Source organism: Rhamphochromis longiceps, linkage group LG7 (genome assembly GCF_057381845.1).
Source record: "Rhamphochromis longiceps isolate RC_006_pf linkage group LG7, R_longiceps_female_GT1.1, whole genome shotgun sequence".
Lineage (NCBI taxonomy): Eukaryota > Metazoa > Chordata > Actinopteri > Cichliformes > Cichlidae > Rhamphochromis > Rhamphochromis longiceps.
In genome coordinates, this window is record NC_140563.1 from 46,964,981 (window position 1) to 46,980,060 (window position 15,080).

Sequence of the window (15,080 nt, forward strand, 5' to 3'; positions counted from 1 at the left end):
TAATACTAACAATAACTGACTGATGTAGTGTTTTGATTAATTTAATCATGTGAGTCATGACTGTCAGGTGGACACATGATGCAAACTTTTCACGAAATTTGCAGCCATCTGAACCTTATTTGAAGTGTATAAACAGTTGCTCAGTGGCACTTCCAGGCTAATCAGAAGATCCTTTCCACACAAGAGACGTTACCTCTAATTCCAGATCTAACAGAGCTATTTACGGATGTCTGTATATTCCCTTTGTTGCCTTATGTTTCCAGTGAAGATCGCAATATGCTGACTTATCTAGTCCATCCTGACACTGGTTCAGTTCTCACATTAATCACTACATACAGCTTTATGTATTTGAGAAAACAGCCAGAAGCTGGTACATATTGCCACAGACCAGAAGCCTTTAGTCTGGTGATTCCTCTCATATCTGCACAAAAAAAAAAAAAAAAAAAAAGCAGAGAGAGGGCAAGATATGAATCAGATGGATGAGCGAGAGGAGCTTAGCCTGGTGGTTATCGATCCCTTTGCTCCTGGAATGATCCAGAACTCATTTGGACACTTTTCCCCCCTCTTTTGTTCAATACACCCTTAAAGGCTTTGAAGACTGTTTGGCCCACTTGGTGTGAAGCTGATAGGATGAGATGCTATCAGTTTGAATAAATCTATTTCAATATGCCACACATTTCCCCTTTGTCAGGCCCCTGCTGACCGAGGAGAAAGGAAGCATTACTGCTGTGATTAAAGATAATATGTTTGTCCGGACAATCTGTTTAGATGTGCCGTGCATCCGTGTGCGCTTTATTCAGGAAGTGTGTCTCCTGACATGTAAAAGGACGCTTTATATCAGTCAGGACATCAAGTTTTATTAATGCTCCTAAAAAATGTGTTTGCGGTTCTTAAATATTTATTAGTGATATTAAATATTCATGATGAGATATAACAGCCAAAGTTTAAGTTGGAAAACATCCTTATTAGTAAGATTTTTTTTTCTGTTGCTAATACGCTTGAAAAGGTTTGCACCACATGAACAATGACAAACAAAGACATTTCCTATAACTGTGAAACTGCTGTGGAGCAAATAAAAGTTGTTCACAGAAATCAGCCCTGTCCCCTGTGATACCAAAACAGCTCTGACTCATGTGGGCACAGACACAGGACCTCCCATGGGAATGTGGGCAGCAGAGCCTTTGGATTCATGGGGTGGTGAGATATCTGTGCATCCCATTTGTTCTGGCAAATCTCACGGTCACTTGATCTGATCGGGATCTTTGGAGTCCAAATCAGTACTTTGTGCTTTTTGCGGTGTTCCTGGAGGCAGTACTGAGCAGTGTTTATACGGCGCGCTGGGTCACCCTCCTCTGCTGCCGAGGCAGCTGACACTTGGGGAAGGCGCTGCCTTTGCCAGGGTGGGTTAGGTACATGTCAAAAAATAACATCCACATCCACTGCGTTATTTTAGTCACGTTTATAATCAAGAGTAGCACACGGTTAATTACAAATTTGACATGTTAACAAGCGTGATTGTAAAATATATACTTTAATTAGGCTATTTATTTAATATGAGGGCCAAAAAATGGTCACATAAGGGTGTGAATAATAGAAAAACACCAATAATTGTCATCTTGTTAAGCCACCTCCATAAAACTATTTTCTTCTGCTCATCCAATTTAAGGTTATAGTGGTGGTGGACACCCCAGCTGTCACAGGCGAGAGGCACGGTACACCCTGGGCAGGACAGCAGTCTGTCGCAGGGCTAATAGAGCAATCCATGCTTTCTCCACACAAATTTCCCAGTCAGCCAGCCAGTATATTAAAACCCACAACCTTCTTGCTGTGAGGTGACAGTGCTAATCACTGCACCACCGTGCCATGTTTCACCCACAGGAAATGTATTTTAAGGTTGTGATACAGCTTGCACATGTAGTTGATTGCTTTTGATAAGGCAGAACTAGAGACATTCCTAGCCATGGATTTACACTTCATGAAGACGTTACTTTGAATGTGATTGTGAAAATCAGTTTTCAGGGACAAACACTGCTGTGTTTTCCAAATGTTTCACACAAAGGCCGCCATCCACATTATTATTAATTCAAGACGAGCATATTGCAGGGGATTATGGGCATCAAAGGGAGTTCATCATTCACAGCCAGAGAGGAATGTGTTTCTTTTGAGAATGAGCAGTCGCCTCGCAGTATCTTCATTAGCGATTGATGAATTACCGTGTGCTGAGTTAACATGCACCTAGCAGCAAATCCTCTCGGTAAAATCAGATGGGATTCTCGCCTCTCTTCGTGGGTCCAATACCACTCTGGCATTTCCTGGAGCGCGGAGAGTCTGGCTGAGAAGAATAGATAGTGTGCATTATAATGAACATGGGCTGACACCGCCTCATCCATCATTTCACCCGGGAAAATTATAGCAGTGCCAGAGAGAGAAGGAGAGAGAGGGACTTTAAAAGAGGGGATGTCTACAGGTCTGACTTCTCCTAGGCTGTCATCGGCTCGTTGTTGTTATTGTTTTTAACTGCTCAATCTGATTTTGCTTTGATTCTTAGGAAGATACTGTCTAGCTGCTGGGCTCCACTTCAGGTTACTGCATATTAACTTGGCCATCATAGGCCCAGAGCCAAATATTCTAAAGACAATCCATTTTAAATGTCTGCATATAGGCACGTTGCATGTTGGTCAGTCACTTGATCCATCACTGGTGTAAATATCTAGAAGACAGTAAAAGCATCCCCATCAGATTTTGCATACACATTTCCTCTTAGAGGATGAATCCTAATGACTGAGAGGATACCTTTCCTTTTATTAGTGCACCATCGGATTATTGAAAGCCAGGTGATCAACATTTACATTATTAATTGGCTCAGTTATTTTATACATACATTCATATTTCCAAAAAGATGAATCTTACTGTCTTTATTAAATTGTCTAGTGACTTACCTGTGCAGGTATGAATATGTCTTGGAGAGAGGGCAGTGGGCAATCCTGGAGAGTAAGAAAGGGCTGAGGAATGGAAAAGCAGTGTACCAGTACTGATTTTTTAAAAACAAGGCTGATGTGCAGAGTAGTAACTACAGAGGGATAAAACTGAGGAGCCATATCGTGAAGCTATGGGAAGGAGTTGTTGAAACTCAGTTACAAACAGAGCTGACAGTCAGTTGGCTGAGAAAGAGCACTGCAGATGTGATGTCTGCTTTGAGAGTTTTGATGGAGAAGTATAGAGAAGGTCAGAGGAAGCTGCACTGTCTTTGTGGATCTAGAGAAAGCATATTATAGGGTGCCAAGAGAGGAACTGCGGTACTGCATGAGGAAGTCAGAAGTGGCGATGGTGAGGATGGGGCAGCGAGACAGCGGTGTGGAGTGCAGTAGGACTGGCACATGGGTTTAAGCTGGTCTGTGCCCCTTCTTGTTTGCTGGTAATGGACAGGCTGACAGATTAGGTCAGGCAGGAGTTTCTGTGGACTGATGTTTGTTTATAGACAACACTGTGAACTGTAGTGAGAATAGTGAGCAGGTGGAAGAGATGCTGGAGAGGTGGAGGCATGCACTGGAGAAAAGAGGAATGAAAGTCAGTAGTCAAGTAAGACAGAATATATGTGTGAGTGAAAAGGAGACAGGGGGAAGGGTGCAAGGAGAAGAGGTAGGGAAGGTAAATGAGTTTAAATACCAGGGTTCAACGATCTAAAGCGATAGACAGTGCACAAGATACCCAAAGGAGAGAGTCCAGGCAGGGTGGAGCAGGTGAAGACGAGTATCAGGGGTGATTTGTGACAGAGCGATAACAGCAAAGACTGAAAGGAAAGGTTTACAAGATAATAGAGAGACCTGGTATGATGTATGGCAGAGATGTGAAGATTGGAAATGAGCCTATCAGAGGGCAGGTGGGCAATTTGGAGACAAAGTCAGAGAGACGTGGCTGAGATGGAGGCAGATTATTTTATTTTATCATATCAAGGGATGCAGATTTTTTGTTTATTTTTGTTTATTTCACTTCTCAGTTGTGATTCTGAGCCCCACTCCATCGTGTAGAACCACCATCATCCATATTTTATTTTCTCTGATGCTTTGGTTCAATGCTTTGCTTTCTGTCTAGTGCCAATTTGCAGACATTAGCATGTTAAACATTGTGCTGTTCCTGCTCAGCATCAGAGTGTTACCGTTATTATTATGAGCTAGCTTGTGTTAGCATTTAGCTCAAAGTCTCACAGAGACGCCAGCATGGTGGTTGACTCTTCTGTTGTCAGTAGTAAAGCAAATAATTTCAGTAACTGCCACTGACTAATCTTTTAAAGGGTTGCAAAGCTGACGGCCGACTTTTGGGAAAAGGTGGCAGTACAGTACAAACAGGTCACCAGTCCATTACAGGGTTGACAGAGAGAGACAACAATTCATGGTCATTCATTTGCACCTAGAGCTACTTTAAAATCACCAGTTAGTCATTGCATATAGAAAGGTGAATAATGAAAGGGAAAAACAGGATCCTCTGCTCCATCTGTGTGGGAAACTGGAGGATCTGGGAATTTTGTTTGCATGGTTTGGGTCAGATAGTCTCCTTAAAATGAAGGGTTATTGTAAAAAATAAAATAAAATTAAAAAATTAAGTAAATTGCCCTGATTGATTACTTTCATCCCATTATGAAACATCCCTACCCTGTAGGAAGTGGTCTCTTCCAGGATGACAATGGCCCCATCAATATTGCACGAGGAGTCACCGAATGGTTTGATGAGCATTAATATGATGTGGATCTTATGCAACCCAGCTGAATGTCCATGGGAGATTTTAGCCTGATGCGTCAGACAGCGCTGTCTACCACCATCCATCAAAGCACCAAATGAGGGAATGTCTTTCATGAGAGTGATCCTCGTTCTCCCTCCGCTAGACTTCCAGGAACTTTGGAATCAGAGCCAAACCCCATTAAAGTACTCTGGGACTCATCATCTTACCCATGCAGTTTATTCCTGTTTTTCCTTTAATTTGTCCTCAAGTGCGGGACTTTGGACTGTGGAAGCATCTACATGTGAGGAAACAGAGCGGCCCTACCTGACCTGCTTGTCTCTTAAACCCACTTTTTTGCAGTGAGGGGACAGCACTGCCTGCATGTTTTAATATTTTGATTTTTTTGCTACTACTAAAGGCAGCACTGTGCCTTTCACCAACAACATCTCTCTGTCCCCTATGAACCCACCATAATTCATCCTGATACCGGTGCCGATCTCCTGATTACCTTTTTTTCTGAATGTGCAATGAGACAAACTTAAATTACACACCGAAAGTCGAATTATTCTTATTATATGCAAGGACACAGGAGACGGTGTATTTGTGTACCTGCGTGTGTGCGTTTTTCATCTCAGATCTCGAGTGATTCACTCAAGCACGCTGTGAAGACTGTTGTAATGGTGTTTCCGCAGCATATTGATTTCACGATGAGCAGATGATGTCTTTGTAAGATGACTCAAGAGATGGGGAAATTAGATGTTATCGCGCAACAACAGAAGATGAGGAATCATATGGTAGGTTATCTGATTTTTAGAATTACGTCGAGCTGTCACACTCACCGCTGCACAGGGTGTATGCAGCGAGCCTCTAACGATGCAGAGAAGCTGATTAGCACACACAAGTGCGAGACGGTAAACAAAATATAGATTTTAATTTACATTGCAAATAGCAGCTGCAAAGTTATGCAGGGTAGAAGATAGCCCGGAGGTTAGAGCGAGGCCTTTAATCCTCAGCGGCCACTATAGAAACGTGGTTTCGTTGTGGAAGAGTATGGCTGGAGTCATGTGTGGCTCTTTCATGTAGAAAGATTACCACAGATAGTGGATTTGAAGTGACCACGGCAACATTTCCACTTGGCTGCACCCTCTGATGCCACCTGAACAGAATTCAGCAGGAGCCTTCAAGCGCTCTCATACATAATGTATTGCTGAAGGTCTGCTCAGTTTTCATGTTCTCCTAATTCATTTCACAAAGAGAGAACGAGAGAGAGTTCTGCCAGCATACAGAGCACACAGACTGTATCACACGGTAGTGCTTGGCAACACTGACACCAAGTACATACAGGACCAGTATCACTGATACCAAAACCAATATTCTTAACCTATAAAGGAGGCTAACGTGGGGGCAAGGAGTGTGTCATGACTTATGAGATGAATCATATCATCAACTTGCAAATTCTGAACAGCTTTCAATGATGACTAAATAACTGTGAGTTTTACTTTCCACAATAATAAGTCGACAAAACACCTTTTAGCTTTTCATGTGTTTTGAAACTGGGTTTGTTAGAGACCTGGAATGTAACGCGTCTGTTTCTAAAGCACTTTGGATGAACTTCTGTTCTTTTAAATGTGTCATAAGCTATAAATAAAATAGACGTGACGGCCAACAGAAAAAGGTGCAGGCAGATTTCACAGTGTGTCTTTGAGGTGTATTTTTTCCATTTCCAAAAAGGTAATCATTTATTTAAAACAATTAAGCGAGCTATGCTGAACATAGAGGATAGAAACAACGTAGCAAATCAAATCAAATCAAAATCAAATCAAATCACTTTTATTGTCACATCACATGTGCAGGCACACTGGCACAGCACATGCGAGTGAAATTCTTGTGTGCGAGCCCCACAAGCAACAAAGATGTGCAAACACAACAACACAAACGAGCAAAATACAAGAATGGCCAACCTGAAACTAATAAATATATGTACAATATATAATAGTGTATGCATTTCTGGATGTGTATACTAAATATTTTCCTACGTGTGTGTGTGTGTGTGTGTGTGTGTGTGTGTGTGTGTGTGTATACACATTTTTACAAATTAAATAGTAAAAAATAAAATAAAATGAAATAAAATAAAATAATAATAATAATAATAATAATAATAAAATATATAAAATATACAGAGTTGAATATGTGCAAAACAAGTGGCATTTATATACAGTGTGGAGTGCATAATGTTGAAGTTCCAGTAGTGAAGCTGAGGTGTCTATGACGTGTTCAGCAGTCTGATGGCCTGATGGAAAAAGCTGTCTCTCAGTCTGCTGGTTCGGGACCGGATGCTGCAGAACCTCCTTCCTGATGGAAGCAGTCTGAACAGTTTATGGCTGGGGTGACTGGAGTCCTTGATGATCCTCCCCGCTTTCCTCAGGCAGCGCTTCCTGTAGATGTCTTGGAGGGAGGGAAGCTCACCTCCAATTATCCGTTCAGAGCACCGCACTACTCGCTGGAGAGCTTTGCAGTTGTAGGCGGTGCTGTTGCCATACCAGGTGGTGATGCATCCAGTGAGGATGCTCTCAATGGCACAGTGATAGAAGGTCCTGAGGATGCGGGGGCTCATGCCGAATCTTTTCAGTCTCCTGAGAAAGAAGAGGCGCTGCTGCGCCTTCTTCACTGTTTTGTTTGTGTGTACTGACCACGTAAGATCCTCAGCCAGGTGTACTCCAAGGAACCGGAAGCTGCTCACTCTCTCCACAGCAGCGCCGTTGATGGTGATGGGGGTGTGTACTTCTCTGCACCTCCGGAAGTCCACTATCAACTCCTTTGTCTTTGCGACGTTGAGGGTGAGATGGTTGTCTTGACACCAGTGGGTCAGGGCGCTGACCTCCTCCCTGTAAGCCGTCTCATCACCGTTGGTGATAAGACCCACCACTGTAGTGTCGTCCGCAAACTTCACAATGATGTTGGAGCTGTTAGTGGCTGTGCAGTCGTAGGTGTAGAGTGAGTACAGGAGAGGGCTCAGTACACACCCCTGTGGAGCACCAGTGTTCAGTGTGATGGGGGATGAGGTGATGCTGCCCAGTCTGACCACCTGGCGTCTGTCAGACAGGAAGCTAAGGATCCAGCTGCAGAGGGAGCTGCTCAGTCCTAGATCCTGCAGTTTCCTGTCCAGCTTCGAGGGAACGATGGTATTGAATGCTGAGCTGTAATCTACAAACAGCATCCTCACATACGTGTCTCTCTTCTCCAGGTGTGACAGGGCAGTGTGTAGTGTCAGGGCTATGGCATCATCAGTGGACCTGTTGTGGCGGTATGCAAACTGTAGAGGGTCCAGTGAGTCGGGTAGTGCAGAGCAGATGAAGTCCCTGACCAGCTTCTCGAAGCATTTGCTTACGATGGGGGTCAGGGCTACAGGTCGCCAGTCGTTCAATGAGGAGATGGTGGAGGATTTGGGTACAGGGACGATGGTGGCCATTTTGAAGCATTCAGTTCTGTCATGCTAGTATTGAGCCAATACCAATACTACACTCAGAAAAATAAAGGTGCCAACTGGAATTAAAAGTGGTTCTTTAGACTGATGCCATAGAAGAACCTTTTTTGGTGCCACAAAGAACCTTTCAAACAAAAGTTCTTTGAAGAACCATTTCTTTCAGTGGTTCATTGAAGAACCTTCAAAGGTGCCCCAAAGAACCATCAAGAAATGGTTCTTTGGGGCACCTTTAAAGGTTCTTCAATGAACCACTGAAAGAAATGGTTCTTCAAAGAACCATTTTTAAAAAGATCCTTCAAATGGTTCTTTAAAAGAACCATTTTAAAGAACCTTTTTTGAGTGGTTCTTTAAAGAACCATTTTAAATCTTTCAAAATAAAATGTATCATAAATTGAATTTGAGTAGGGTAAAATAAATACAAGCACATAGACATATATTAATGGTTTATTGGCACTTTGTATTACAGAAAAAGACATTTTAATGCTAAGCACAACACCACTACTAATAATAGCATATAAGTCATTTAAACAGTAATAATTAAATATCTTTACTATAAATACATATAAATATCATACTATAGATAAAACAACAATTTTTACATTAGAAATAGCAATACTTTCATAACAGACAATTAAACAACACATTTTCATCAGCATGTTTGCATTTTCAGTAAAACTATTTCAAGAACAATCTTTTTATTTAAATTATCAATGAACTGCAGCCTTAAGTTATGTAAGTTAAGTTTAATGTGAGACTCATGGTCCTTTGTTAGTCCACACTGGGATAATTTCAGTCTCTCACCTGCACTATGCTGGCAATCTATGAGATATTTAATGCATTTGCCACTCTTTGCACAGCTACTGGTACAGGTGTAGTCAGAGTTCCCAAGTTGAGAACAAATGCCTCCAAAAAGCAAAATGTCTTTTTTAGTTCACTTGGATAGGCAACATTGTAGACATGGTACAGGGAGAAGACAATACCCATCGCCAATGAAATGTCCATTTCCCCACTGTCCAGAATCCTTTTTTGTCCATCCATCTGGACATTGACCTCAGTTGAATCACTCAAGGGCTTGCCGTCACTGCTGCTGAGTACGATTGTAGGTATCGGGCTGTGTGGATCCTGAAACAGAAATTAAATTCTTGAAATGAGGAGTATAGTTTAAATAAGTATAAACAACAGCTGTCCCAATGAAAGTATAAAACTCCTGTAAAATACTGGATTTGTTCAAGACCCCCCCCCCCTCTCACCATACCAAAAAATATATAAATTTACCTTATTTATGACGAAGAGATGAGAGGCATTTTCTTTGAAAATAGATGGCAGGAGAAGAACAGCTGTGTTTACCATCTGACCTGAAAAATAAAGAGAAATATGTAAGTATTTTCTGGCCAATTTTGTTAATACAAAGGTGTAAAGGCCATATGAGTGCCTTTATCAGGAGTTGAATGTCTTGCAGAACATAAGCATTAGTGCAGTAAATGTATACCTAATTAACTTTTCAGTGTAATTCAGTGTAAATGTTAAGCATTTATACAAAACCCCCAGAATGTTGTTCAGTTCTGTAAGTTGCTAGCTTTAAATAATTTGAGTCCTAAAGAACTTGCAAAGCAAGTCTAGCTGCCACTGAACATTTTTTGGGATAAACATTGTGTGAATGACTGAAAATCTTCATAGAGTATTTCCTTGACTTATTCGAATAATGGTGTAATTAATCGTTTTTTTGATGAAATCCACACCTACTCTCCTTCAAAGAACTGGTGGAACTGTATAGTAACGACTCTACATATGTAACGATGCTACATATAGCATCGAGGGTATATCAGTTAAATCTTAAAGTACATCATTGCAGAGACGAGACAGGAGAAATGTCAGTCTGTGGATATTGTAAAGCAGCGGTCCCCAACCTTTTTTGCGCCACGGACCGGTTTATGCCTGACAATATTTTCATGGACTGGCCTTTAAAGTGTCGCGGATAAATACAACAAAATAAAACTAGTACCGGTACCGAAAAAAAGAAAATTTATTCATAACACACGTGAAAAGACCCAGGAAAACCGAGTAAACGATAAAAACGATAACAAAATAACGCTGAAAACCGATAAAAACCCTGAAAAACTATACATTTCACACCTGAGCCTCAACTCTCGCGGCCCGGTACCAAACGACTCACGGACCGGTACCAGTCCGAGGCCCGGGGGTTGGGGACCGCTGTTGTAAGGGACACTGTGTTTACTAATGTGCTGTATGTGAAACCTTAAAAAGTGGTATCTGAGATAGGAGTTAAAAATGTTTTTGCTCATTATTGCCAAGTGCCCTCACCTTTTCTTTCAGTGTCTGTCTGGCTCTCATCAACAGATTTTAAGCAGAGGCTTTTAAGGTTGCTGTTTGGGGCTATTGACACAAGCTTCGCTGCCAACTTACTGAATCCTCGGATTACTTTTTTGTCCACATCAGTTTTAAGTAACATGGAAGCCTCTTCAAGAAGCTAAAATAAAGGATAAACATATACATATTAGCTTTGTACCATAATATATACCATTATATAGCAAACCAGAACAATCATTATTTCACACATCAATTATCATTAGAGAAGAAATTATAATTTTGCATTTGTTTACTTTAATTCTCAAGTACACATTGCTGTGCAAAAGGGATGTTTAGACTATTCTTCCCAAAAAACTATCATTGGCATCAGATTAGTCCAAAATTATCCTGTAGCATGAAAATAAAACCAAAGAGAAAGACATAGTCAATGTGGCAATTTCTGTTAGTGTTCTGTTAGTGTACTTTTATTACTCATGAAATCTGCTGAGTCAGTCACTTTGCCTGTCCTGTAGGTACATGATTATTAGAAGTCTGTATAAATGTGCAGCACATCAGTACATATTCGTGTTTTTGCTGTGCACTATTGTTATTGTTGTTTTTTGCTGCAGTTTTTGATAAAACACTCACCACAACAGGGATAGTGAGACATGGGAATTCTCGTAGAACCTCTTCAGTAGTATGCTGAAGAATGTAGTGTGTTCTGTACTTCTGTATTTTCCTGAGGTGCGTTTGAATGACATCCACATTTGGCCTAGTTTTTTGGCACTCTTGCTTAATCACTGATACATGTTGGTCGGTGCTCCTTTCATCCTCCCCATCGTCAAGAGGATTGATATGCTGGTTATTAAAAAGTTTAGCAAATATTGAGAGAAAAAACAAACAAACAATACTTTTAACTTTTATGTACAATTTAAAATGGCAAACAAACATTGAGCATATTTAACTTGCCTTGGTTTTTTTCAAAAGGATACAGGGCTGGATATCTGATGATCTTTTTCTTCCTGAATTTGGAACTGAGTATTTCTGTCTCATTTTTTCAATTTCCTCTACGTCTACTAGTGGTCTTCTTTCCTTTTTAAACTTGTTCCTGAGAGACTCATGCAGAGCATCCTACAAATGATAAAAATGTAACTAATTATTCATAAATAGGTGCAACTAGGTCCTCCCTTTATGCAAGACATTTACCAGAAAACTTTGAGTGACATAAAGCTGGTAGGTTTGCTGTAATCATGTCATAACCTAATTAGTTCCTATTTACAGATCTCTTCTTTAACTCTTAGGAGTTGATCGAACACATGATATAAATGTTTGGAGCACTTTAGATTGGCTAAATACACTATAAAAGGTAGATAAAGTATTAATGGCAATATGTCCTACAAGCATACTCGTCATGATCTTTCAGTCTATATGTTAATACCTCTACCTTTTAATAATAATGTATACTTTATTGATCCCCACAGGGAAATTTCTCTCTTTGCATTTAACCCATTCACTCAGTGAAGCAGTGGGCAGCCACTAATCAGGCGCCTGGGGAGCAGTGTGTAGGGACGGTACCTTGCTCAAGGGTACCTCAGGGTAGCCGTTCAGTTGATTCAAACCCCCGACCTTCCGATCATGGGATAACCACACTACCTACTGAGCTATCCCTGCCCTATTTTCAAATTTAATTTTTTAAATACAAAAACTACACTATCCTGATACAAAGGCAAACAGAGCTAATATAATGCTGAATTTCACACCATTCACTTGAGAATTCACAGAGAAATGAAACAATTAATTTAAAAGAGCAATTGATATTTTATTTATTGTTTGACCATACTGCACGACATCTGCCTCAAAAATCACAATACTAATACTTGTATTGTAGTGGCCACAAGGGAACAGATAACCTCTGAATATGTAGCAATGAAAATGTTAGCATGTTACACTCATTAGCCAATAATTGGGCAATTCAAAGACAATTTGTTGGACAATTGTATCAATGTTTGCTTTTCAGGAATACTTACATATCCAGAGCCATAACTCTCCTTCAAAAAAGGAAAACTCAGAAGGACAGTCCTCAGAAGGTCTACATACTGCACAAGAGAGGGATACCTGCAAATTTTGAATGATGAACTTAAATTCTGATGTACATACTGTATTTTAAATGGATCAAATCTTAATTATATATAGACTTACATTGTCTCATTACTCAAGTGGTCAAACAGTGCTTGAATAAGCATGTTTTTGAGTCTGTTCTTGGTGGGTGACTTTAGTGCTGCATCTTTATTGGTCAACGCAGTGAGCACAGCTGGAGGAAACTGCACTTTGCAGTTAAACATAGGTTGGAGTGCTGACACAGTATGCTTTTCTTTGTGTTGCCTTCCACTGCAAGAAGAAGTAAGAAGTATGTTTAGAGTTTGTTACAAGACATGAATATACGTGTCCTTGTGTCCTGCATCAGGAATATCCGCATATTTAAAACGTACAATAACAGCTGCTGAACTACAGAAACAGAATCATAACAGAGAGTAAGAGTGGCTGTGACATTTCAATTTGAAAGTAAATGGGTGTGTGATGCACATCAACGCTGGAGAAACAGAACAGGGCTTGCGTCAACCCCTTGCCCCCCACCCTCCAACACCATAAACCTAGGGGAGGGGAAACACTGGATTGTATGAATGTACAATTCAGTGAATCAACCAGTCAACTTAAGACTCACTCTTTCAGCTTCTCTACAGCAGACAAAAATTTCACTTGGTCTTTCACTTTTGGAAAAAGACGCTCACTCATTCTTTCAGTCATCTGCAGAAGTGTCGATCCATCGATTTCATTGTCTGTGGCACAGAAAAACAATAAGACACGATCAAAACAGAAATGAGCATGTCGAAGATAAAGAATAAAAATATTATAAAACATTACTAAAAAAACAGCTATGAGTTCATTAGTGACTATAGATAATGACAGACCTGTGGAATAGCCAAAAAGTGGTTAAAATCATTTTAACAGTGGTTGACAACTCCTAACTAAAAAGTCATGGTTTAGGATGTATCTTACCTAACTTTGGTATGGACTGCCTTAAAAGGTCGGTGGATCAGTGTAATGAAGTCTTGACCATCACATCTGTATGCGTCCAAAGCATGAAAGTCTACCTCATCCCCAGGCTTGAATATCAACAGATCATCAGTCTCTCTGATGTGGTATGATTGAAGGTGTCTTATAAACTCCAGTGTTGTGAAAAGTCTTCCAACAAGAAACCAGTTGGCCCTGATATACACAATCAGGACTATTTTCACAAACAGTGGAATTTGCTCTGCATGCACAAGTTCCAAAATGAAGAAATCTCCAACTGCATATTTTACAGAGTTTAAAATGATGCATTTACTTGTCCAGAGTTTCTCATCCACAGTAACGGCTGTCTCCAAGTTTTGCAAACAAATCTGCAAGTTCACTGGAAGTTCTTGAAGTGATAAGTTATTAACTGCTGCTTGTGTATGATCGCTCCTGATGATCCGTTCAGGCTGCCACTCCCAGCATTGACGAAGCTGATTCCTCTTTGCCAAAGTCTGACAAATATTAATATAGTTATTGGTGATTCTTGCTACTGTCTTGAAATATTGATGTCTGGCTTCAAACCTCATGCACCAATGAGAGCGGAGTGACCCATAATCAAGGATGAGCTGAGGATAATGTAGCAGAAAATGCAGCTTGGGTGTAAACACACCAGGAAACAGATTGATGAAATCTGTCAAAAAGTAAGTGATCAGTTCATGTAGATTACTAATCCAGTCAGTGCTGATGGTTGGAGCAAGAATAATCTCTCCTATTTCTCGAACCAAAAGATAAAGCTGCCAAAACTTGTTACCCTTTTCAATCCTGGAGCCTATGACGAAAGGCAGAGTCCTAAATAATGTCCATTTCTCAACAGCAGTTCCAGAGATATTTCCATCCAGTGCTACCTTCTCAGATATTAGAGCAGGTTTGGAGGTGCAGTCATTCTGTCCAAAACTAAAAGTCCTTATGCTGTCATTCACCTCTTGGATAGTAACGGTTTTGTCCTCGTGCAAGGCTTTTACAACAGACTTCAAAACAAGAGAACCATGAAGACATCTGAAGAACCATTTAAGAACCATAATTTTTCTGAGTGTAGAGTCAGAATAAATACTGAACCACATGAATAAAAGGCAGTGTTGTCATCATTTATCAAAATGAAGACCCTTATTTCCCTGTATATAGCAGAATGTAGGTCTTTTAATGACACCATATAGATTTCCTAGCTGTAATATCTGATGTTTGTTTTTGTTTTTTAAATGATTTAGTGTTGATTGCTATTATTATTTCACCCCACATTTTCAAACCAAATACTCTCTTTGGACTTTATTTTCAAGTTGGAAATAAATCAGCAACTACACAATAGCAACAATGTGCTAATACCCCCTTCTTCCCCCCTTCAACACTTGTAACAGCTTAATCCAGCAGAGTTCTTCACGCTCTTTGTCTTCACATTTCCAAGAAACAAACTGATATTTATTAGCTTAACGCTCAGTGACACGGCTCTGGCCGTGGCCTTCAT

At 40.4% G+C, this 15,080-nt stretch overlaps 1 protein-coding gene across 1 annotated transcript; it reads right to left on the reverse strand.

Annotated features, from left to right (window-relative positions):
• Nucleotides 1-8,827: 8,827 nt before the first annotated feature.
• LOC146666111 (uncharacterized) lies at nt 8,828-14,546 on the reverse strand. Its single transcript, XM_085411303.1, has 7 exons — nt 13,565-14,546; nt 13,230-13,344; nt 12,707-12,895; nt 12,535-12,622; nt 10,523-10,688; nt 9,476-9,555; nt 8,828-9,322 (listed from the first exon to the last, which is right to left on the reverse strand). Exons 2-7 carry the CDS (start codon nt 13,310-13,312, stop codon nt 9,020-9,022), a joined length of 909 nt encoding a protein of 302 aa, XP_085267429.1. The 5' UTR covers nt 13,313-13,344; nt 13,565-14,546; the 3' UTR covers nt 8,828-9,019.
• Nucleotides 14,547-15,080: the final 534 nt, after the last annotated feature.